A 24,254-nucleotide genomic window follows, 5' to 3' on the forward strand; every position below is an offset into this window, starting at 1 on the left:
GCTCTTCTTGACCTCCAGGTACCAAAGTAACTGCTTTGGTGGGGTTCTGTTGTAGTGGTGAACCGTATTCATCTACATGTTGGAAAGTCTTGAAGGGGCAGGAAATAGCTAATTTTGAGGCTCAAACTTTCCATGAGCCCCTGTGTATGGTTTCAGTGTTCTCTTAGCTCCAGGCAGTCCTGTGTCCCAGGGGATTTCACCCCAGATCTAGCATTGTAAAAGCAGCGTTGGAGGTCAGTCGTGTTGTTTCTGCAGAGAACCTTTTTTTTAGGGTTTGGAATGTGTGACAATTAAATGGCTTGTCCCAGGGATCTCTGTTAGGGGCCATGCCATCTGCTCTTATGAGACACCAGGGTGGCAAAGTGCGGAAACAGAATGACTACAGACTATTGTGAGAACAAAAAATTTGACATTCTAGTTGAGATGCACTGAGTATTTGACATCTTTCCTACTCTCCCCTGCCCCCCTTTTCTGATTAACATTCCCAAATATTCAGGAATCCATTCTGCTGCTAATGGTCCCTAAACTTGGATAATACTGTATGTTTTTGACTTAGATGTGCTTCTTTTTAAGTTAATCTGTCATTTTACTATATGCATTTATTGATTGTTTAATGCATATGTGTATAACATTTTTTAAAACCTAGCTTGTATTCCATTTTAGTTTATTATGCATAGAGAATACGTACATTTATTTTACAGGAGGACTAACTTATCCCAGATAACTGCCCAACCTTTTACCTTTCTGACTTTCAGATAATGTAATTTTTCAGGAGTCTCTTTAATGGTTATTAAAAGAATTCTGTCACTTTATTAAGGAGCACTGAGAAAACATGAATGGCTAGGGGAACATCAGTATAGTTCTGCAGGCTTATGTCTTGGGACCTGCCTTGTCTCAGGCTTTTTAAAAATGATTTTAAAACAACAAAAAAGAGTCTACTGATGAAATGTGATGGCACAAAAGAAGGATTTGAGGTATTGTATAAGAACTGAATGACTGGATACTGCAGCGTTAGAAGTAAAATGCAATTCAGAACTACACAGCGCAGATCATGCATTTAAAGAATACAGGAATTTATGCTATCAAATGGATATTTCAACAGTGGTAGAGGAACAGAAGAACAGTTTTATGTGTTAATGCAGAACTACAAATAGCTAATGTGTCTGTGAAAGAAGCGAATGTGATTTGAAATTACATCAGAGGTGTATCTAACAGCAATAAGTATTAGAGTGATTAAGAAAGATACTGGTGAAACCTCATGCAATGCTTGGGCATGGTTTTGTGTCTCTGGTCTGAAGGTGAATTCAAACTGAAACAGGTGCAGAGAAGACCTAAAATGGATAGTCTTTTAGACTTTATCTTGCCTTCGGATAATGATGGCTGAGAGAGAATATAGTTTCTCTCAATTTAGGAGGTAAAAAACAGTGTGGGAAATGCTGTTTATACTGAAGAGCATTATTGGTCTGAAAACATTGCGTATAAACAGATTATGAATTCAGATTAAAAAGTAGAGAAAGATTTGTAAAGATCAAAGGAGTGGTTTTAAAAAAATAGTCTTCAAGAAAGAATAGTAGAAGCAAAAACCATACTTATATTTAAGACTAGTTTTGAGTGTTGACATTGTTTCTAGCAGACAGGGATAGAGGTGATGACCCAGTGGGTCCGTTATTAAAGCAACATCTTTTTACATTTCTAACTTTAATATAGAAATTAGAAATGCAGTTTTGATTTGGTGATGTGTTATACTTCCTAATAACTTCCATTGTGTAAGGTGCTGATAAAGACTAGAGTCAATAAGGTTTTTGGGAAAGTGCTTTTTGAAAATACTAACTGCTAAGATATTATCTCATTGCACTTACTTAGAACATGTTTTCAATCTGCAAGAGTGTTTCTTGGATGAATGACTTGGTATTATAAAGCGAGGTTAATATAAAGCATAAGTAAGCTCAGCAAACAGATGGAAGCTAAAAATTGTAACTGTGAATGGGATTAAGGCAGAGTTTTATTTACATTGTAGTTTGATTTAGGTTTAGGACACTTAAATAGATTTGGTGTTTCATGTAGGGCCAGTATGGCTGCAGTCTGGTTTAGTTTAAAAAGGGTGTGATCCAGAGCTTTATAAGGTGCCTCACGCAGCTGTTCAAATATTTTGTTTTACTTTGTGATTTATAGTAAAATGTGTAGGATTATAATGAAGCTTTTCTGGCAATATGTACAAATATGCTATGGAAATAAAATATTGACTTAATAAATGAAATAACATTAAAGTTCACCAAAAGTCCAGACTGAAAGTCGCAAAACCTTTTGGGAAGAGTTAACTATTTGTCTTGATGAAAATAGCAAATGCTAATGTGTACAATTATTCTACTTCTAGGAACCAGATGTTCTACTGATTTTGCTGAAGTTCCCTCAATTCTGATGGAATACTTTGCAAATGACTATCGAGTGGTTAACCAGTTTGCAAGGCATTATAAAACGGGACAGGTAGGGAAAATTAGTATGTAAAATATTGAAAATAGGAATAAATGTATTCAGGAAAAGAATTTCATGTGTTATTTGTTAATAATGTTTAAAGTAGAAATAAACAATGGATAGAAATTATTTTAATACTATAATTTTAATTATTCAGAAAAAATATTAATATTCTCATTGCAGAAAAGATAAATGTAATCTGTAAAAGAATGCCAGATCCTTATATCCAAGGATCCAATTACCTATTTAAAATTTTCAACCTTTTTTTCCAAGAAAGATTGTGTAGTTTCTACACTACACAAACTTAGTGTAATAGGTGAACAGCTTCTGTGTGAATCAAGTTATATGGAATGTTTTAATTTAATTACAGATAAGTTTTGACAAAAATAGTCATTCATCATTGAACTGTCTAGAGTCTGTCTTAAAATAAAGCTCAAGTACCTAATCATGGAAACAAATGAAAATGATCTGCAGTGTTTAAAAACTCCCATTTTTAGCACAGTATAGGGTAGTGATTGAAATATTTTGTGATGAAAAGTGTACTGCTTTATTTACAGTTAGATTAAGATTAGTTAGATTCTGGCAGTCGTGAATCTCTGCATTAAAACTCTGATCCTTTTTTACATAAAGCTATTCTATGGCAGTCTAATGCAAGGATCTACTTTCTATGGGGAATTTAGAAAACAGCACTCTTTGGAACAAGGTGGCTTTCGGTGGTTGCTTTAATGTATGGCAGCATAATATGGTTAGTATTTGTACAGCCATTTCAAAAATACAAACCAGTAAGCAATTACCAAAGATCTTTTTCCAGTGCTTTTGATTGAGGCAAGTTTCAGTGTACTCAAATGTAATGGTTAATAATAGACTACCCATCAATGCAAAAACAAGAAAGCCTTTTAAATTGTGTAGTGTTACACTTTATTGAAGCTCTTTAGCCAATACTAAGCATTCAGTATATTTCAGTATTGTGAAAGTGGAATTATGTTTGCCTCCACTGTAACAGTTAGAAAAATAGGTTGCATAACTTCTGTTGTAATAGATACTGTCTGAGAAATTCGCTTGGTAAATCTGTTTTCGTTTTCTTTTTTTTTTTCCCCAGAGATGATAAAGTCTCCTTGAAATCTGGGAGTTAAAAGTACTTAGTTCACAAGTGTTCATCATTTGTACGTTTGAATCCACATACTAGAAATACTACTTTCTAGTGTTCTCTATAAAGTTCATGTAGTGTTTAAACATTGTGGAGTTAATCTGATTGCCTATGAATTCAGAGAACGAGCTTGACTAAAACATCTGAAAGAGATTTGTGGAACAATATTTATGGCTTTGTATTTTCAAAATGGCTTAACAAATCTAAACCATGTCTAGTTGCAGTGCAAAACCTGAGAACCAGGCGCTGTGTCCCATTTGGCATTTCAGAAAACTACTTCTGTTTATTGGTGGTGAAATCTTGCCCTTTCAGAGAGCAACTGAGAGAGGTTTAATGTAGAAATTCAGTCTTGAAGGGGGCGAGAACGGATTATGCTGGAAGATGAGAAAAAGAGCCTGAAGCTGCGGTGTGGCTCTTGAGGGTTTTAGACTGCTTCCTTTTAACTGCTTTTTTGAAAACTTAGAATGTATTTTTAAGCCATTCTCCAACATATATAAATCTGCTTTTGCTTATGTCGGTTCATCTAAGCTAGTTTTAAGAATCTGATATCAGATTTCTGCATCTGTCATTTAAATACAGATAGATTGAAGTAATCTTTTCTGTTCTTGAAATTCAGTGACTGTTGCAGGAATTACTTTTATCTGTTGTGTATATGTTTCAAAGTACTTTGAATAGACAATCCCAGCTCTCTTATGTTTACAACTTCACAAAAATCCTTTTGGGGCTTACATTTTCTGTCTTTGTTCCCTGACTAATTTTTTGGTGTGCAAATGGAAATTTGAATCAACATTTTCTTCTCCAGTTTTCTAGTTATTTGAAAGAAAAATGAGTTCACTTTACCCTCTTTCAAAGGGAAGTTAGGAAGGTAGATGAAACAGTTAAATGTGAAAGTTGTTAAACCATTTCATCCAAATGTTGTTCCATATGAGAACTTCTGTTAAGTTTCCTTTTATGAATAGAGAGACTGAGCTTTTCTGTGCAAGAAGGATCTTTCCTGCAACAACTACACCAACATAGCTCTGCTAGATGTTGACCTAAGGAGAGTTTTTTACTGACCTAGCTTGTTGAGGATGCAGTGCAGATAATTTGAAAAAGCATTTTTGCATTGCTGCATCTGTGCTATAGTTTTTGCATGTAAGTATTAGGTGGTGTCATTTTTAAACACTCCTCCTGAACATAACTACGTCAGAAAAATTTGGTAGCGTAGTCTCAGCTTCTGATTGCCTTTGCCATAAAAGCCAATCGTAGAAGGATTGATCCTGAGCTGCAGTCCTCACTGAGGATCAGTGCTTATGCGAAGAGGAGGGGAAAGAGGTGTTGTTTTGATTATTAAAACATATGAACTGTTGAAAACTGCTTTTTAGTAGCATTGCAGAAAAAAGATTTGGTGGGCAGGCTTTCAAAGATGAGAATGCATTATGCATATAGATGTGGATCATGAGGATCTGGTCCAAAATATCTTGAAGTTTATAGAAAGCCCGTCTCTGTGCATTTTGGATGGTTCTGCTGTTGAGTACTGAGGAGTGAAAAAGCTTGCAAGCTCTTCTGGCAAAAGGAGCAAGTCTTGTGAATTCAGTTCAAAAAGCTGGCCAGCACAAAAATATTTGTTCCAAGAAAGTAGCAAGCCTAGTTTTCCTTTCATCTTAAAGATAACTCAAAACAGAAAATCCTTGAGGAAAAATAAAGGAATGGGGAGGACTGTGTTAATTAGTTACTCAGTTTGAATTTCTCAGGTAAGCTCATGAATTCAAGCCGTACCAAAATGAGGTCATAACAATGGTTAAGCAGACAATCTTATGGTGCGTGTACCATTTGGTATCACTGTGTTTGTTTGTTAAGTGCACAGATATGTGGTAGGTCTGTTGAGCTAAATAATTTTAAGCTTGCATGTCTTTGGAGGCTCTCTTGAACAAAGGCCAGTATTTCAGCTGTTCAGATTTAACTGACTTCATTTTTCACAGAGATGGAATTACAAAGGCAGTATTGTATTAGCATGCTTACAAGAATAAGCCCACAGATAGTAAACAGTCATAATGTGTCGCGGTTACTACACAGCAGTAAGGAGTTAAGCATGCTTTGAGACACAGGGAATTCTGTTCTTTAGCCACCATGGCAAACATGCTGGAAAATTCATGCCAAGATCCTAAAGTTACTTAATATAGAAGGATGGAAAAGTGGAACCCGAAGTAAAGCATGTAGTGTTTAAATTTAAAAAACTGAATGGTTATTCAATTAAAATAGTTTTAGCCAAAGCTCTGTGAAGTCTTTCTTTTAGAATGAGCATGACAGTTTGATTCTGGTTTTATCAGGGAGCTCATCTTTCAGGATAAGTAAAATAATCCTGCTGATGCATTTTTTTTCTTCATTCAGCTGTTTATTAAGGGGTGGTACGAGATCGTAATGGAGCAAGGAGAAATAATTCCTATTGCCTGAAACAGTACATCTTCCTCAGTACATTCAAGACCTCAGCATATCTGTATGCCTGTCATTCACAGAAACAAACTTGGGAGAGGAGTGGTGGTCTTTGAAAAACCCTCTGGAGTCTAATTTTAGTTCCCTGAAATCTTAAATTTTAAAATCCCAAAGGTGCTTTGGGAAAAATAAGGGATCTCCTTTTTATCATTCTTTCTATTTAATCCAATTTTGGCAATGTTTTTTGGTGCCAAATTCGCTTGGCTTGTGAATTATGATCACAACACAATCTTTGAGGTGGATCAGTAGCACTGATAGATTTAAACAAAAGAACATTTATGCCTTTCTCTTGTGCCTTTTTGTCAATAGGTATTGTCATAAGAGTGATTTGTAATTTCCTATTGATTTTAATCTGCTCAAACATTAGTTTGATCTTTAGAGCAGAGTAGATCTACATTGTTTGATATTCATATGGCTACAAAAAAGATAAAAAGATGTTCTTGGAGGCTGTTGGTATTCCTCACATTTTACTTGGTCTCTAGAAGTTGGTGCTAAGCCATCTCCTCTGCAAAGAGATTTTAATACATTATTAATGATCATTCTGTGTCCCCCCTCAGGAGTTCAATTTAGAATAAGATAGATGCTTATAGCAGAATTAAGGAAGAAACAGGTGAATGCAGAGGCTGCCTTTTCAGCAGTCCTCTGGCTTAAGGTCAGCTATTTCAGTCAAAAGAAGGCAAGACTCTCTTGGGTGGAAAGTCTGCAAGAAATGCTTAGCTCTGAACTGAGAGTCAGACCTGCTTCAGTTGTTTCTTGAGCAGGGCTGGATGTGACCAACTCTCCCAGGGAGCATACAGATTCTGTCCGCGTCGCCAAACCTTGCTGCTCTGTGCCCCAGTGAACTGCAAACTTGCATTTCCCAATTCAGTTGAGGATCTGTGAGACTGTGGTTTACCAAAATGCCAATTAGAAAAGTCTTTTGTTCTATTTATTTTGTGTACCAATTGAAAGCCTGTGCACTTAAATTCCTCTTACCATCATTTAATATAGCTGAAATATAAAATTGAAAATCCATTACGTCGAAAGAGCTGGTTTGACCTTACTGGTAGGAGTGCTCTTGGCTTCAACACACTTAAATTATAGCTGTGTGAAATATACATATTTGCTGTTGCCAAGCTTTTGGATGTTCAGCTTTTTTAACACTGACAAATTACAATTTGTCAATTTAATTTACAATTACAAATTACAATTTGTCAATTTAATTTACAATTACAAATTACAATTTGTCAATTTAATTTACAATTACAAATTACAATTTGTCAATTTAATTTACAAATTACAGTGTCAGGACTAGATGACCTTTAAAGGTCCCTTCCATCCCAAAGCATTCTATGATTCTATGAATTTAAGAATTCCCATCCAGTTTTCTCATACTTTACTGTATCCAAAATACAGGTGCCTGTAGAAGAAATCAGTTCTGTTTAATTCCATACTGCACTTCTTCACTAGGAAATGAAAGCCTCCAAAAAGCTGCCAAAACTTGCTGATAGGTTTGGTGCTTAATAACAAAATCTGTTCAAAATTCTGTAGGTTTCCTTACACAAGGGTTTCTTGCATGACAACTGAAACTGTGTTATTGCAAACCCACATGTGCTTTAGTTCCAGGATGAAAAGTCATTGAAGTGCATGCCTCACTCTGTGTAAGAGGATGAGACAAGAGATGGTCATAGAGCCAGGAGAAAACTTGTCCAAACAAAATAGTTTTTACCATTTGTAATTTTTTTCTACTTTGCTTCTTGCCTTAATAACTTTTCTACATAATTAACTAGTATTTTGAACAATACTAAATCCAGTATGGAACCTCAAAGTAGGCACCTACTAACGCCTTTATTACAATGGATAACTGCCCATTTACTCTTACTCTAGTAGTCCAAAATCATCATGTAATTTGAAACAAAGTTTTTGTATTTGGGAAGGGTACATACTGGCCTAACAACGATATACTGTACGACAGACTTCATGTTCATTGGTTCATTTTTCTCTGTTGAAATTTAACAGCTGTGCACATTTATGACAGGCAAAATAGTGGGTGTTGTTCTATCCCATTCTTGACCCAGCCTACGTTTGCCTGGGAGAAGAGGTTACAAGCCTTGGCAAGCTTCTGCATAAAACCACTGTGCAACTTGAGAGTTTTTCTTATCTACTTTAACTTCCAGATTCCACAGAGTTAATTGATAACATTTTCCTCACTTATGCGTAACTTCTCTGGAGTTGGGTTTTTGTTCTGTGAACATGAACGTTGTTTGTCTTGAAGTCATATCATTTGCACAGAATCTAAACATAATGGCTCTGCCATCAGGATCTGTAGACTTTCATGTATTATTTCTTAAACACTTCAACAGACTGTAAAAGTGTAGGTATGCTTTTAGAGTTCAGTGTAATACCAAACATCTGTATTACATTGTACAACTTGTAGTAACTTTCCTAATATTTTCACAAGAACACAGTTATTTTAACCATATTTAATATGTTTGGTTAATAAAACTGCTAGCAGAACCAAGAATATGCTTACTAGGAAAAACGTGTATTGAAAAGCTTCAGGAAGCAGCGGAAGAAGTATAAGGTCAAGCATTCACATACAGATATTCTTAAAAATCTGGCATTAAAAAGTCTTTGAATGTACTTGTAGACGTCTGGATAGAAAGTCAAAAAGAGTTTGCTTAATGACTTGAAGAATGTCTCTGACTTTCAGCCTGTGGTGGCATGGATAATTTTATTGCCATAGATGTGGAAGAAATTCAACTTTGTTAAAAATTTCAAAGGGTAGATATTTACTGTTCAGTATGACCAAACATTTTTATATGGGTTAGGGTAGAAGACCTGATGCTATCCAGGTGAACGTACAAAAACACCGCCAGCTCAGTGGGAGTTATGTGGGCCTCCGTGTAAAAAGTGAACTATGCTCAAAGACCAACAGGAGAATCTATTGTAATATCTGCTTTTGAAGGTTAGTCAGGATGACCTGGGAGGACTTTAACTGCCCCATCTGTTCTTTATCTCTAAAGATAGTCATAATATTTTTAACAGGCATGTAAGAGAACATAGGATCAATTTATAGAAAAACAAACACTGACACACAGTGATTTCTTGATCGCTATGTAAATTACTGCTGATATCTTAATTGCCTTTTAATGTGTTGTTTAGCAAATGAGATTTCCTTCCTCAACGCAAAGCACTTCAAATATGTTTTTATTACCATCAAGAGTCTTTTTTTTTTTTTTTGCGTCTCCAGCCATTTCTAGTAGTAAGCATACTATTTACAAATACGCAACAATTCTAAATATGTTCTGACTTTTTTTTTTTTTTTTATTCAAGCCACTACCAAAAAACATGGTGTCAAGACTGTGTGAGTCCAAAAAGCTGTGTGCTGCAGCTGATATGCAACTCCAGGTATGTTCTTTGCATTCTAGTCTCTTCTCTCTATCCAGACATTACAGAACACATTTTAATTCTTATAATTTTACCAAATTTCTATTTTAATGTACACACATTATCTAACTGTATGCAAATTAGTGAAAATTAATTCATTTTGTTATTAATATTCATGGGTTTTTTTGTGAACGTATTCTGTGCTGTCTGCTTAGAGCTAAATGTCTAAATCTATAGGAAAATATCGTGAAAATCACAGCTTTTGAAAATGGTTGGATTATCAGAATTCCCAAACGTGTGGTTTAAGATTGAACGGAATCATTTAAGGAGAACTTGCAGTAGAGGAAGTATTGTGTACCTTTTGATCATTAAAGTGTAGCAGGACTGAGAGATACAGGCCACCTTAGTAAAAGCAAACCAGCTCGTTTATTTACTAGAATGTGATTTGAGCTCCTTGTCTTCTGCAGCTTCAGTATGAAAGTGGCAGCTTGTTACTGTCATCAAAATTGGTGGCTGAGCTATAAGGCTGTAAGGCTTCTCTCTCACAGTGTTAGAGGCAGTAAGTAAATTCATAAACCTTTATTTTCCATGGATGATGTGATTGATCAGTCATTCCCATTAACAAACTATCAGTGTTGCTTTTCTTCAAAGGAAGTAAAGGAAATTAGGGTTCTATCTAAAAAGGGCATTTAGATTTTTTCTGTCCTGCAACAGCAGTTCTCAGATGCGAACAGTAGCATTAGCATCCAGCCAAGTTTTTTTACAGTGAGAGTTTGGCTGCATTTAGTATGCTACAAGCTTCTGCTGAGTGATTTTTGTGATTTCGTTTTCTTCTCTATTTTGCCTTAAGGCAGAACCATCTAATTTTTCTTTTTACAGTCGATCTAGTGTGTAGGTGAGATAACTCTGCTAGTACCTTAATAAAGGGTAATCATTATTTTTGAGATGTGGAAAGAAACAAATTTAAAGATCAGATCTTTGTAATTCTTCACTTTGAAAAGTGCCCAAATGATTGGAACCCTGTCTACAAACATGAGTTGCGCTGGCTGACTGAAGTTGATTTAAAAGAAAAACTTAGCTAAATATTTGCAGTTTGCTCTGTGCAGTTATTTATAGTGATGTAAAACTAATCAGAATACTGGCGTGTGGACCTGTAAGTGTATATGTGTCAGTTACGCTATTCAAAACCAGACTTAACACGGTTTTCAGTGTATACATATATTTTTCATTGGTTAAACTTAACGGATTTTTGAATCATGCTTTCAGTGCAGTGCTGGCTGTCAGTGGCCAGTGTGGGCTGTGCAGATGTGAACAAGGAGGGTGCTACTTGTGGCTATACCTCTGTGACATGAAAATAACGGCACCCTCTCTGCAGGTCTGATTTTGAAATGAACACTCCGGCTCTGAAAGGTTCTCATATAGAGATAGCTGGGAACCCAGAAAGACTGTGGGCAAGAATATAGTTAATTCATATAGGAGTTTTTTTGGGAAAAAACCAATTTGGATAGAAATAAAATTTATACTGAGAATGCTTAGTGGTGGACCTCTATTCATGAAGTCCACCAGAATAATTTGCCAATGTACAGACTAGTAACCACCAAAGTGATGATCAAGTGCTTTCACATGCACCCATTCTTTTCTAGCGTGTCTATAACAGCTATATATAGGTCTGACAGATTTTCTCTCTACTTTTAATATGTATTTGCTGTAATCTTGTCAAGGTTTGAGGTCAAATTGACAGTGTGGAGGCTAAATGGGCTTGGATGCCAAGAACACTTTAAGTCACAGATATATTAACAAGTGACATGGCCTCCCTGTCCTGTGGTGGGGGAGATGGCATCCTCCAGAAGTAAGTCAAGGAGGGGTCATTGCATCAGTCTCATGGGGTGGGCTGTGCAATCCGCCTGCCACTGTTGGCCCTCAGCTGCTCCTGTGGTCTCTGTAGCATCTGTCCCGGAGTGACTCCAGAGCTCATAGCTTTAGAACTGGGGAGAGAACACCCACTTCTGGTGGGCTCAGATTCCTGTGGGCGCCTCATGATTGACTGGTGCTGGCAGTGATGCAGTGATTAAGCAGACTGCTTGCCCTCAAATTACTCTTGTGTGTTCAACCAGTCTCAACCCGTGCCAAATGACCACAATGCCACAGTGAATAATATTATTCATTTCCTACCTTCAGCACCATGTTTTCAGAGATTTGAAATGCAATACCCACAGAAGCATGCACTCATTTCAAAGTGGCAGGCTGGCAGAGCCATTCTGTTTATTAATTCAGAAAAAATGTCCCAGAGAAGTTGAATGCATGGCAAATATAAAGTTCATACATTCCTTTGTAGAAGTGTGTCTTGTTACTCATGCAGATATAAAAGTATAATAATTCATTGAAGAAAACCATCTATTTCAATCTGCAGATGCCAAAGTATATATGTACTACTAATGTATATACCTGAAAAAACTGTGAATGATGACTCTAATACCTTCAGACTTTGCAAAGAGTATATTCTAGATTGACGACTAGATGCTACGTAAGCCATATTTGACCTTTAAAAGAAAGAAAAATGCTTATAAATTTTCCAGCGGTGGGGAAAATGCCTAAAGATTCTTTTGCAGTCTGCTCAGAAAATAAGTCTATTGGCATATGAAAATAAGACATTATGCTGGTTTTTCATCATAACTATAATACCTCTGCATTTTCTTCCAGCTCACGTAATCACTTACTCAAGACGAAAGATAGGAGAATCCATGCATCTTCTCATAAGCCTTTTGCCATGCAGATTGAGTCCCAGAGTCTTACAGTCAGTAGTAACTTCGCTGGAAAATGCGTAACCGTTTACATATTAATGCTATTAAGCAGACAAGGAGCTAGAACGAACTGGAATCAAGTGAAGCTAATAAATACCAATGTCAGTGCAGAACAGAGAGCCAGTATCAAGATAAGATACCTATTTGATGACCTTTTTATATTTTTAGGTCTTTTGGGAAACGTGTTCTACTGAAATTAGAAATCATCTTCTAGCTACTGCTTAATATTAAGTGTTAGCATGCTCCTCAGCAGTATCACCTAAAATCCTGTGGTCCTGGGATGTGTCTCCCTTTCCCATTTCAAAGGCCTGTGTAAACACACAGAACTGTGGTTTGTAGATGGGAATGCTTACGGCTGTAAAGTTCATCCAAGTTTATTTTCAGGGATGGATTTTTTTTTTAACTATGCTGTCCAGGTGGCCTGGCTCATAGCTTTCTTCCCACACTTTACATGTACCAGGATTGGGGGAAAGCTTATAGCTGGCTTCAGTGACTCATTTCCTTATCACCACGTTGTTCTTTAGGCAGTCCATTTCACTGGCCTTCAGCTGACATTTCCCCACTGCCTAGCTGTGAGTTGAGCTTTTGCTCCAGCTCCCTGACCACAAACTACTTGACTCCAGATTTTACTTTAGAGGAGGTCCACTGCAGCACAGTCCACTCCACCTTGTGAGGAACACTGAAGAGCAACTGCAAACAGGTCCTAACAAAGCTGGGAGATAGAAAAAAAGAGAATCAAGGCTGGGCCGAAGCAGGATGCTAAAGTCTGTTGTCAGATGCTGAAGTTCCTCATGTTTGGTCTGGGTTTTATGGAGAGGAGGGCGAAGTCTGTGTGAAATGACTCCTGCAGAGTCACAGAGGCCTAGGGTGACAGGAGGAAGTGTTTTCTAGGACTGTTACATCAGGTAATTTTCAGATCTATTCATGGTTCTTACTGTTGGTCATATTCTCAGGCACCCTTGTTACCATAAATGCTGTAGCTTTTGTTAAACTTTGTTAAAAAATGAACCGGGCTTCTAGAGACCAGCTCTGAGGATGAGAAGTACAAGCAAAGGCATTGCAAAGCTTCTTTCTCTTCTAAGATAAGAGTAAAAATATTGTAGTTTTTACAATCTAGCGTAGGTTTCTCTTTAGATTTTTAGTTTTTCATGTTACCAATTTAAAATGCCCTGCAAAGTTAGGTTTTAAAAAAAAGAATACTCATTATTGTTTGCCATTTGGTGCAGCGTCTTCATGGAGTTATCCTCTGAACAGATATTTGCTGCCTACTCTGGGTTTGTAGATGGGCGATGTTAAGTGCTCGCATCTCTTGTTCAGTGTTGCTATCTGGGACACAAAACTTGCGGTGTCGTTAATGGCTGATTGTGCAAGTTTAGGTCTTACCTCTTTTCTCCTCAGTAGCCATGTAGGGAGCAAGCAGGAAATTCAGGAGTAGTTCCTGCAAGTCATGGCTTCTTCAACCCTCTCCTTATAACCCTCAGTTTTTCTTGAAAAAAATCAATTTTCACATTTATCATTTGTCAACAAACACTGTCAAAGGATTTAGCAAGATTCTGTATGTTAGAAGACAGCTTATTCAAACAGAATGAATGTGGTCCTTTAGAAACAGTCACAATTTTGGTGAAAGTATGTGTTGTATCCAGCCCAAATAAAATAAATGCTGAATTCTGATAAATTATTAAAGAGTTCAGAATGGTTTTGTACCCAAATTTCGTAATAAAGAATCTTTTCACAGGTTGAGGGGGCTGTGTTATTCAGATCGCATAAAACATCCATTCTCCATAGATGGAGAATGCCTCCGCACAGCCTTTTCTCCATAAAATTTCTGCATTTTGTGGTTAGAATTCCTAAAACAGTGTGTTTATCTCTTTGGGAATGGTATTGCAGTGTCCCTGGGCCTGAATCTGTAGCCAAATTATTTGCTTCATCCCTTGCACAAAAGCTTTTTGAGGCTCCCTACCATCAATTTTCCTATGAAATGTGCTTACCACAGGATGGCCTGACCTGAACTCTTTGGCTTAAATATTTGGATCCACCAAACTTCTCAAAAAGTTCTTGTTGTTCTCAAAAAAGTTGTGTTGCACTGCAGTGGGTGTGCTCTTCTTCTGTCCTGCACTTCCACAGAATAGGAAATCTTCATATTAAGCTGCAATTTTCTTCCAGTGATGGCACACACTGAGCCTCGGCACTGCCTTCTATCCATGCCTATTTCATGTTTGCTGTTAAAGTGCCAGATACTCTGCTTTGCTGTCTTTGCTTGAAAAGTCTTTTTATTCGTGCTGCTTTCCTGATCTCCAGATACCTCAGTAATTTAGTCATGCACCGGTGTTCTGCCGTAGTTCACATGCTTCTGCACAAAAATTGCCTGTGAACCAGCTTTTACCTCTGGCAAAGTACCCTCCTGGTGCAGTGTGATCTCAGTCTAAGCTTACACTGCAGCAATTTATTGCTGTGATTGCGAGGGCTAAAATAAAGGAAGCATCTGCCTTAGTACTACACTGTTGGAGAGCTTTAGCAGAAACTCGGGGGCACCAGCAGCTCTGTGTGCAGCTGCTTATGTTCGCTGCCTGGGCCGTAACTTGCCCCTGCAGGTGTGATGTGTTCTCACGCCTGCATGCACACGTCTTCGAACAGCTTATTTTGCTGTGTCCACTCAAATAACTTTAAGTCTTTTTATTAAATCTACTTAAAAGTATTCTTTTTGAAAAGGGGAATTGCTGGAGGGCTTTAGGGACAGGTCTTAATTTTATTTAAAAATGCAGGCGATTTAGTACTGCCCGAGTTCTCAGTGACTTAAACACGGATTTATGGTCATGACGGTGGTGGCTGGTGTACTCTAAAAACCTGTTTCTTTCCTTGCATGTTATACTAAAAATAGAAGATTTACAAAACCATATATATTTAAACTCTTCTGTCTTCCTATTTTCTCTCTCCCGTTCTTTTCTATTTGTCTTTTTTGGTTGTCAAATGCCAGTGACAAACATGTATTTTATCTCTTCAGGTATTTTATGCTGCCTTGGACCAAATCTACCATGGGAAACATCCTCTAAAAAAGTCAACCACAGAAATCTTAAAGGAAACACAGGAGAAATTTTATGGATTGCCATATGTGCCTAATACAGTGAGTAGAAACATAATGACTGTATAAGCTACACCTTTTCTTTATAGCATATTAATACCCCTACCTCTCCCTGCCCCTTGCCCCGCACGCTCACGTGCTTATTGTTGTATTGTTATGTTGAAAGAGTTTTCTTTCTTTCAGCCACTGTATCCACAGAGTAGGATGTTGGAAATTTTCAGTTAAAAATCAAAATTTATTTAATGTACCCGTTTTTGTACAGGTGTAGTCTTGTCATGCTGAACTTGATTACTTTTTCTTTTATTTTCTTATTAAGGAAGGCACTGGAAACAATACATTGGAAAGAGGGTTTATTCTAGCTTTGCGCAGGACTTTGTAAAAGGCAACAAAACACTGTGCTGCATGTTGGTGTTTGTATAGTCAGTGTCAGCATGTGAGAGCAAGTCAGTGTGAAGTAGGACTTGGAAGTGAGTTTTTCTCGCTGTACTGCTGTGACCTTTGGCACGTCACTTATTTATCCTTTCATATGGTATCTGAAAGTGTTAAAGGCTTGAGTTCTACTGAGCTATGTAATTTTGATCTTCATCATGACTAATCGTGCATTTGTTCTGTACTTCATGTGACATCCAAAAGTGCAGTTTGCATAGATGATAGTCGTGGGATTTCCTGGGCTGTCTGGAGCTGAATTCCCAGCCAGAGCATCGCCCAAATCACTGTTTGACACTTTAGTCAGAATACCCAGATCCCTTCTCTGCTTTCCGCTTCTCAGGAAATGTACTTTTCTCCTTAGCAAAAATGTGACTTTTGTTCTCTGAGAAGGGTATTAGGAGATCCATGCTTCAGCCCTTTCCTCATTGAAACTGTACTGCCTCTGCTGGCCTGGCAAAGCCAGAGAAGTAGAAGCAAGATGTCTTCAGAGTATGATGTCTGACTTCTTAGCATTTTTATAAGTGGTGTTTTACACTGTTCCTCCACAGGTGTTAGTGATCCAGTGAAGGGAACTGTTCCCTGCTTTGAAAGTTAGCCTGTGTTTTTTGTTCCATTTAAAATATTTTTTACTTAGCTGTTACCTTCAAAAGAGTGTGACATCTTGTAACGAGCATAGCCTCAATATGAAGAGGGACAGCAAGTTTTGGTCTGGAACTTTATGCCAGCAAAATGTACTGTGAACTTTTGAATTGTCAGAAAGTCTATGTTCTTTACATTTATTGAATGTAGAATTAATGTGTCTAGTCAAGAACTCTAATACAATTTAAATTTCAGTAAAACTTAGTGAAAAATTACATTAGAAGAACATTAGCGCTCTGTAGAGTAATTAATGTCTGTAATTTGGCTTGCTGTCCTTTGCTGCTTGCTCTTCTGAACTTAAGATACATTTTCAGTTTAATTAGTAGTCCAGATAAAACAAGCAAATGTCTTGAAAGCAAAAGTTTTTTGTTTTTTTTTTTTTAAAATGAAGAGAGTATATTCCTTCCTTTCATTTAATTTCAGAGCTAGATATCAAAATATAGTAAGAGACACCAGCTTTTATTTTCATCTGTCATTTGGCTAGGTACATATATGGCTGGCAGAGAAAACAAAGTACTTTGATTATTTGAATTTTATCTGCTCTCTATAGGTTTAGATTCAATTATGAATTGCTAAGTCAGGCTTGTATATCTTAAGTTGGTGGTGTTGGGTAAAAGTAATTCTTCCTTAGTGAAGATCTTAACGGCATTAATGTGATTTTCTGTAGTAGCATTGTCTGTCAGGGCTGCACAAGCATCCATTATTATCTCCTCCTGATAAACCTTAATTCCCTCTCACTGCTCTTGACAGGCAAGTAAACTTAGTAAATATCCTCTGAATGTACTTGTGCTTCAGTCTCATTGTGCAGACACATTTTCTAAAGTAGAGCCACAGCACATATCTTCAGCAGATGAATTTCTGTCTTTCTGAGGCACAGCTCAGATAATAGGACAATTTGTATTCATCTTTTTATTATAGTACTTTCAAAATGAGGCACATAAACTACACCTAATAAGTAAATGCTGCTGTACCTATGTGGTGATACCTATTTTAAGGTAAACCAAAGCGTCATCCTCAGCAAATATTGTGTCTTATGTGCCAACAGTAGAAGGGGTAGTGGGAAGAAAATCCTGTCAAAGTCTGTATTTGCCATTCAGATAGGTTTTACAGGCATTGGGGCAGTTGGCACTGCATGCAGTAGTATTTCCATTGGCTGCGTTGACACACACGGTCGCAGAAGCTAGTGCCACATGCAAGGCAGAAAGGAAGAATGGAGCAGCCTGTAGACAGATGGAAGCACAGAGAAACAGCACTCCACGAGACTTTGTTTTCCTGAAGAATGCAAATCTCGATTTCTGGCTAGCCATTGCTTATCTGTTCAAAAGTACACAGGGTTTGCTGCTGCCTCCTGGAAGATGAAATTCCACTGGGATTTCTTTGCTCTATTACTGAATCCAGAAGCTAAAGACTGCCAGGCAGGGGGCAAGGAAATGTATCTGCCTGTTTTTGTAGTGTCTGGCGGTTTTGTTGCCAGAGGAGATGTGTGTTTCTGAGTTTGGAAAATTAATAGAAATTTTGCACAGGCTGGATTCCCGAGTCCTTGTGATGCCTTTAAAAAGCAATCAGTCTTCCTTTTGACTCTTCTAAGAAAACAAGATAAAACAAATAATAGTGACCACACATTTTCCTGCCGTTTCTTCCTGAACGTACTTAGTGTCAAAATATGTGTACTGTGGGGAATTCAGTATTCTGCTTTTGCTCCAAACTTTTCTTCAAATTATAGCTTATTTCTCATCTCTTGTGAAGCGAGTTTCCATTTACTGTGGCCTGCCTTGCAATTGATAACACTGTCTGCTTTTAGAGTATCTCCCCTGGTCTCTTCTACCTTTGTCTCCAGGATGCCCAGAGAGACTTTCAAAAAAGTATCGGGTGACCCTTTGATCAACCTGAGACATGATCAAAGTTTCTCCCCATAATCAGTCGCTTAGTCCCCTGCCTGTCCCCCAAGTTCAGACTTGAAAACTACTTTCCTTTGAAACAGTCATCAAAACTTAATGATATGCCATTGTTAGTCCTGCGCCAAGCATAATAATTCCTATCTCCTGCTGTGGGTTTCGGGTCAATATTGTAACAAAAAATGAGACACAGGGTAAACAGGCTCTGCAGTGATAGTGGAGATTGCAGCCTCCTGCAGTTACAGGAAAGAGCTCCCAATAATGAAGTGCTTTTACAGTAAACACCAGCTGCCCAAATCATCATACCTGATTTTTTTTCGTGAAATACTGAGTTAGTTTGAATTATTGATTCTTATTTTCAAAAAATTATTATGGACTTACATATTAATTATCTGTCCATCATAGTAACCTTTCTTCATTCTAATCTGGAAGTTTGGTGGGAGAAGCTGGTTTGACTTGTGACTGTGAGGGAAAAATGGTTTTGAAGAGTGAGCACGTGAATCTGGGTTCTTTTTTAGATCGCTGCCAAACAGTCCCTTTTGCATTTTTTAAAATTACATGGCCTTCCAGTAAGCTTTTCTTCCAGAAACAGAACGATTTCTTCTGTGGTACTTGAACACAAAGTGCAATGTTAGAATTAACCCACACACATCATTATAATTACATTTGATAGGAGGGAACATGTCGGTATGTAGGGAGGCTTTTGATATTTTTTGGAACACTAAATGGTTTGCTATATACCTTGTTGTTCTAGCATGTTAAGTACATATTAGTTCAGAAGGACCACGTCTACTGGTGGCCTAAAATTTACATCAGGTTACAGGTTTAATTATGCTTATATACTTTTGTCCAGAGTGCAGGTTTCTTTGGCAGTATGAGAACTTTGTAATGGCCTATGGTTGCTAGTGATTGGAGAGACCAAAACACCTGTGAGACCAAATATGTTAGCCAGCCAAGTTTGCCAACAGAAAACAAGGCAGGTATTGTTACAGATACCCTAGAGGGAAGAAGTGTTTGAAAAATGGTGTATCACCAGTGTGGTTGTTAGTCTCTTCTTCCTGCAGCTGGGGGGACTCTGCCCAGACAGGGATCCTGACCTTGGAAGGCTCCACCTAGGTCCTTGTCTTAACTTGCTGGGATTACGTCTCATGTTCCTGACAAAGGAAATCAATGGATGAGATGCAACCGAACATTTGGAGTGCTTGTTCAGGGAGGCTGTCAGGCACTACGGGAAGACGTGGCTTACCATGGGTGCTGAGAACACAAGGATTTCATGAACAGGGCACATATAAAGGCATCTGGGAGGTTGGTCAGCTGAAGAGGAGTTGATGTCACTAGACAGAGAGAACTAGCTTCTCTGCAGAGAGAAAATAATTTCTGCATCACCCATTATCACCGTGTGCCCAAGCCCCCTTTTTATTTTGTTGAAGAACACCTGAGAGCAAGAGAGCAGCTCTATGCCTCTTTTTCCTTCTTAGGAGCCTTTTCTTAAGAGTTTGAAGGTCACCTGACCTCATGCTTAGTTATGTTAGGTAGCCAGAGGCAAAACACTGAGACAGTGTGGTTTCTCAAGTTCCATATCACAGTGTTGTACTGAGGATGATCGCTGTTAGTAGTGGCACTGCAGTGAAGAGGAGAGTATCGTTTTTAACAGGCCTATGCCTCAGCCTGCTGAGGGCTGGCTGGCAGTTTGAGTGAAGTATCTTGTTATTGAATCTGCTATCTGTGTCGTTGTGGCATCTGTTGTCTTAGGATTTCTTGTTAGGTCTCTAGAGTGACTACTAATGTGTAGTTGTAACTCCGGTCCTGTATAACATTTCATGTGAATATCAGTAACACCATATAAAAAGAATAAATAGTCAGACTGGGCAAGCGATGAGGCAGCTGTCTTAAAATAAATAAGCGATAACCCTTAACCTCTGAAGGTAAAAGTGGTTTTGAATTCTGAAAACTTTACTCAAGTGGTGAACATAAATCTTGAAATTATTGGTAAGGAAGGCTAAGTGGTGGCTGCCTATTAAATTTTAAACTGTGATTTCATTTCATATTTATTTTCTCAGAAATCTTCCCAAATTTGTCTTATATTTCTTAAGTTAAACTAATGTAACCTTAGAAGCTAAGCAAAACTGAAAGCTAGGTTAACGGAAATGAAAAAGACCAGCTAAAAGGTAGAATTGGTGCTGTTGGCAAAGATCTTTTAAATGACCAATACTGGGTTGAGGATGAGGGAATAAAATTTACAGTGCTAATCAATAAGATGCTGAAAAGAACTGAGTGGGAGAAAAAGCCTGTACATTTGAATATCTGAGAAAAGGAAGTTATTAGAAAAGTAGAAACCACATAAAAGTGTGAAAAACAGAAGACGGGATAAGCACTAATGAGCCAAAAGTAAAATTGTGGAAGTTTCGAGCAGCTTGAAAACCAAAAATGTTAATAATGATTAAAAACAATGCCTCAGAAAGAGGAAGTCTGCCACATATTTGCTGGAACTGGAAAATAGCTAAGTATGATGATTCAAAAGACATTATGTAGTTACCAGAGAGACTGAACCAAAGACACTGAACCAAAGACGCAAACTATCCTGATGCAAAAAAAGATTTGGTAATAAGGGACCAAGCCCTTTAAAGACCTTATTAAGATAATAAAAAATAGAAATCATTATATGACTAGAGATAATTAGTAAAAGAATACAGAATTCAGAACAAAAAAGGCTAGAAGTGCTGAGTTGCAAAATGCAAGTAGTGAAGGTAATAAAGTTCCATAACTACTGAAGAAATAAGAGGAGAGTGGGGGAAGAGAACAACAACAAATGTTAGAGAAAGCAGAAATATTCCATGCCCCTGCCTCAGTGTTTTTTAAAAAATAAGTGAATTTTGATTAGGTAAGTAATGCATGTAATTTTTGAGATGGATAGAAACATCATGGAGATTAAGGAATGGGAGAGAGACAATAATTAGATTAGATGTAGTCAGGTTGTCAGAATATTGAAGTTTGTCAAAGCAGTTACTGACCTGGAGGAATTACTGCTCACAAACTCATTAAAAAGTGGTACTGCTACTATGATAACTACTCTTAGGAAAGGAGGAGAACTTGGGAACTGTAGACTAATTGTTCAGACTTTGTCACTCAAGAAGTAGTAGAACCAATTATTAAGCAGCTCGTAAGTACCTTGAGAACAGTCAAGTGAGCAAAATAACCGTGGTTTTGTTGAGAACCATCTGAGATGGAAAAATCCACTTTTCTTCTTAAGAAATTGATTGACCTTGGGAATAGGAAGGAAGCCGTTGATAGCATAACTCTAGACTTAGCAAGCTTTCTGACACTTGCAGATTGTAATTCTACAAGCAAACTGTGGAGTTATGGCTGAGGCAACAGGTGGAAAACATGCTGACAGAGCAGGTGAAAGCTTAGTTTCAGACTGGGATGTTTTAAGTGGAAGTCACCAGGGGTCTGTCCAGGAATTACTGTAGTTCAGTGTTTTTGTTAATGATTTGGATGAGAATTTATTTACAATATTTGTAGAAGCCCCTTCAGTTGACAGAAATCATGAAAAGTAGAATTTAAATGGTCCAGATAATTTGGATCCATAGTTGGGTCACTGTGTCGTAAGTCAAACAAGCGGGGCGGAAGACCAGCTTGGCTGAACAGGGAGCTCCTTGTGGAGCTCAGGAGGAAGAAGACACTGTATGATCTCTGGAAGCAAGGTCAGGCTTCGCAGGAAGAAGCCTGTGGTTCATTTATGCAGGGAGAAGACACTAAAAGCCAAAGCTCAGTTAGAGTTGAAACTGTCCAGTGTTGTTTCAGGTAACAAGAAGGACTTTAAGTATGTTACTAGCAAGGGGACGTCTAAAGAAAGCATTGGACAGATACTTGTTGAAGATGGTCATCTGACTAATAGGGATGAAGAAAAAGCAGAGGCATTCAATCTGTTTTTTGCCTCAGTCTTTAATAATACTGATAGATCTTGGGCTGCCTGGTCACCTGAGTCAGAGGACCACAAGTATGAGAACAGCAACTTTCCATTTGGGGACACTGAAATTGTAAGGGACCAGCTGTATCAGCTGAATGTTCGCAAGTCCGTGGGGCCTGATGGGATTCATCCCAGAGGTCTGAAGGAGCTAGCAGATGTTATGGTGGGATCCCTCTCTGTCATCTCCCAAAGGTCTTGGGAGTCTGGGGGGTAGTATTGTGTCCTGTAGTAGGTGTCTACCTCTTAAAAAGATGTAGAAAAACTGGAAGAAATACAGAGAAGTGGTTTTGGAAAGTTAATAGGTTTGGAAACATGACCTATGAGGATGGTTGCGGAAATGGAGTTTATTTGTCTAGCAAATAGAAAATTATATGGGCACACATCAGTATGTTCTGGTATTGAGAACCTTTATGAAAATAAATATAGTTGGAATTGAGACTGTGATCATTTGTTTCTTAAGAGTAAGCAGATAGTAGGAGGAAAAAAATGGTTTAATTTACAGCAAATGTGATCATGGTTAGTACCTAATCTTGTTGAAGAGGGAAGCAGACACCCAGTAGGTCTAGGATCAACCTTAAAGGGAGTTTTAAAGAAACCACTGTTGAAGATCACAGAGACATACATTTCATAGTAAAGGCAGAGAGCCTTCATAGAGGATTGCTTTTCCACTTTTTCCTCTCTCTTCAGTTACTTGAAGAGGCACTGATGTTGCTCATATTCCACTTTTTGGAGTGTTTTGAAGAGAGATGAAGTCGTATGTCATTATTCAACCTCTTGAAGTTTGCGTAACCCCTTCAAAGTAATTTTTTACCTTGCCATGCCGGAAACCAAAGTTGTTTACACAAAGAGCAAATCCCTGGATTAGTTTTCATATGAGCCTTCTTAAAAGTATACTATAAAATCAGGTTGAAGAGTCTGGGTCTCAGGAAAAGATTAATAAAGGAGTGCACAGTGAACTCTGGGGAAGTGATAGTTCTATAAATAATTAATAGCTAAAAGCCATTTCAAAAAGATTGGTGCCCTGCTGAGGTCAGTATTAAAGTAGATGCTGGGACTTTCAAAAGCTCTTAAAGTCACCCTTCAAGGTTTGTTTAGGTTTCTGTCTTTTTGGAGTTGAATTCGTTTTATGCTAAAGAAAATGCTGATAGCAAATACTGTGAAGATTTGTTTTCCGGTGGTAATATGACACTATTCACTGGGCAACTACCTACAGCAGCGGAGTGTTTACAGATGTCGTAAGATATGAAGCACTTTTAAGGAAATTCTTTTTGCAAATGTTAGCCCCGTGAAACTCAAACATACTTTAGCGATAGTATTTACCATGTAGTAGAGCGTTTTAAGGAACAGTGCAGGAAGTAGTTGCATACCATCTCCTGGTAACATTTTGAAATAGCTATATGTGCTTTACATATATCTTTTATATATATATATAAAAACACAGATTGTTTTGTTTAGTTTTATATAATTCTGTTCTCACAGCTCACATGTCCTTTTTTCCCCAGGATTGCAGTACTGGAGTTATATTTGATAGTGATAGCTATAACTGAATATATTGTTGCCAAGCTAGAGGGCCTGAAATGAAATGCTCTTCAAATGTAGTGGGAGATTGTCCTTTCTATGAAAAGCTTGCAGTCAAAACAGAAAAGAGCAAGAGAGATAAATTATTATCACCCTCACTTAACAGGAGGTGGCAGTTAGACTGAGGGGGGGAAAAAAGTAGTTTCTTCAAGTTCATACTGCAGTTTGTGACAGATTCAGGATTAGAATCCTGATCCCCTAAATCCCTGTCTGGAATGGCTCTGGCAAAAGATAGTAAATGAGGATTACTGTAAAATAATAGCTATTTCATCTTCCAGTGTAGGTACAGATAATTTACATGATTAAGTTGTACTGGCAAATATATTTTGCAGTTACAACATTGCTTAAAATATTTCTCGTTTTTTGGAAGAGCTTACCTTAAGCAGCATTCATTATGTTTGTT

General features: G+C 37.7%; 1 protein-coding gene across 4 annotated transcripts in view; it reads left to right on the plus strand.

The window, feature by feature from the left end:
• The window catches only part of MIPEP (mitochondrial intermediate peptidase), a 75,205-nt gene that overhangs the window by 33,552 nt on the left and 17,399 nt on the right, over positions 1 to 24,254 (plus strand). For 2 of the 4 annotated variants that reach the window (XM_087759459.1, XM_087759458.1), the window contains 3 exons: positions 2,375 to 2,484; positions 9,407 to 9,481; positions 15,263 to 15,382. In XM_087759459.1, coding sequence (XP_087615585.1) covers positions 2,375 to 2,484; positions 9,407 to 9,481; positions 15,263 to 15,382 — 305 coding nt within the window. Of the gene's footprint in view, positions 1 to 2,374; positions 2,485 to 9,406; positions 9,482 to 12,160; positions 12,752 to 12,785; positions 13,167 to 15,262; positions 15,384 to 24,254 lie in introns of those variants that run through there. The other 2 variants (XR_015705184.1, XM_087759460.1) reach the window with 2 other exon arrangements.

The sequence above is a fragment of the Nipponia nippon genome, unplaced genomic scaffold (genome assembly GCF_047370975.1).
Source record: "Nipponia nippon isolate SJK-2023a ecotype South Korea unplaced genomic scaffold, ASM4737097v1 scaffold_2, whole genome shotgun sequence".
NCBI lineage: Eukaryota > Metazoa > Chordata > Aves > Pelecaniformes > Threskiornithidae > Nipponia > Nipponia nippon.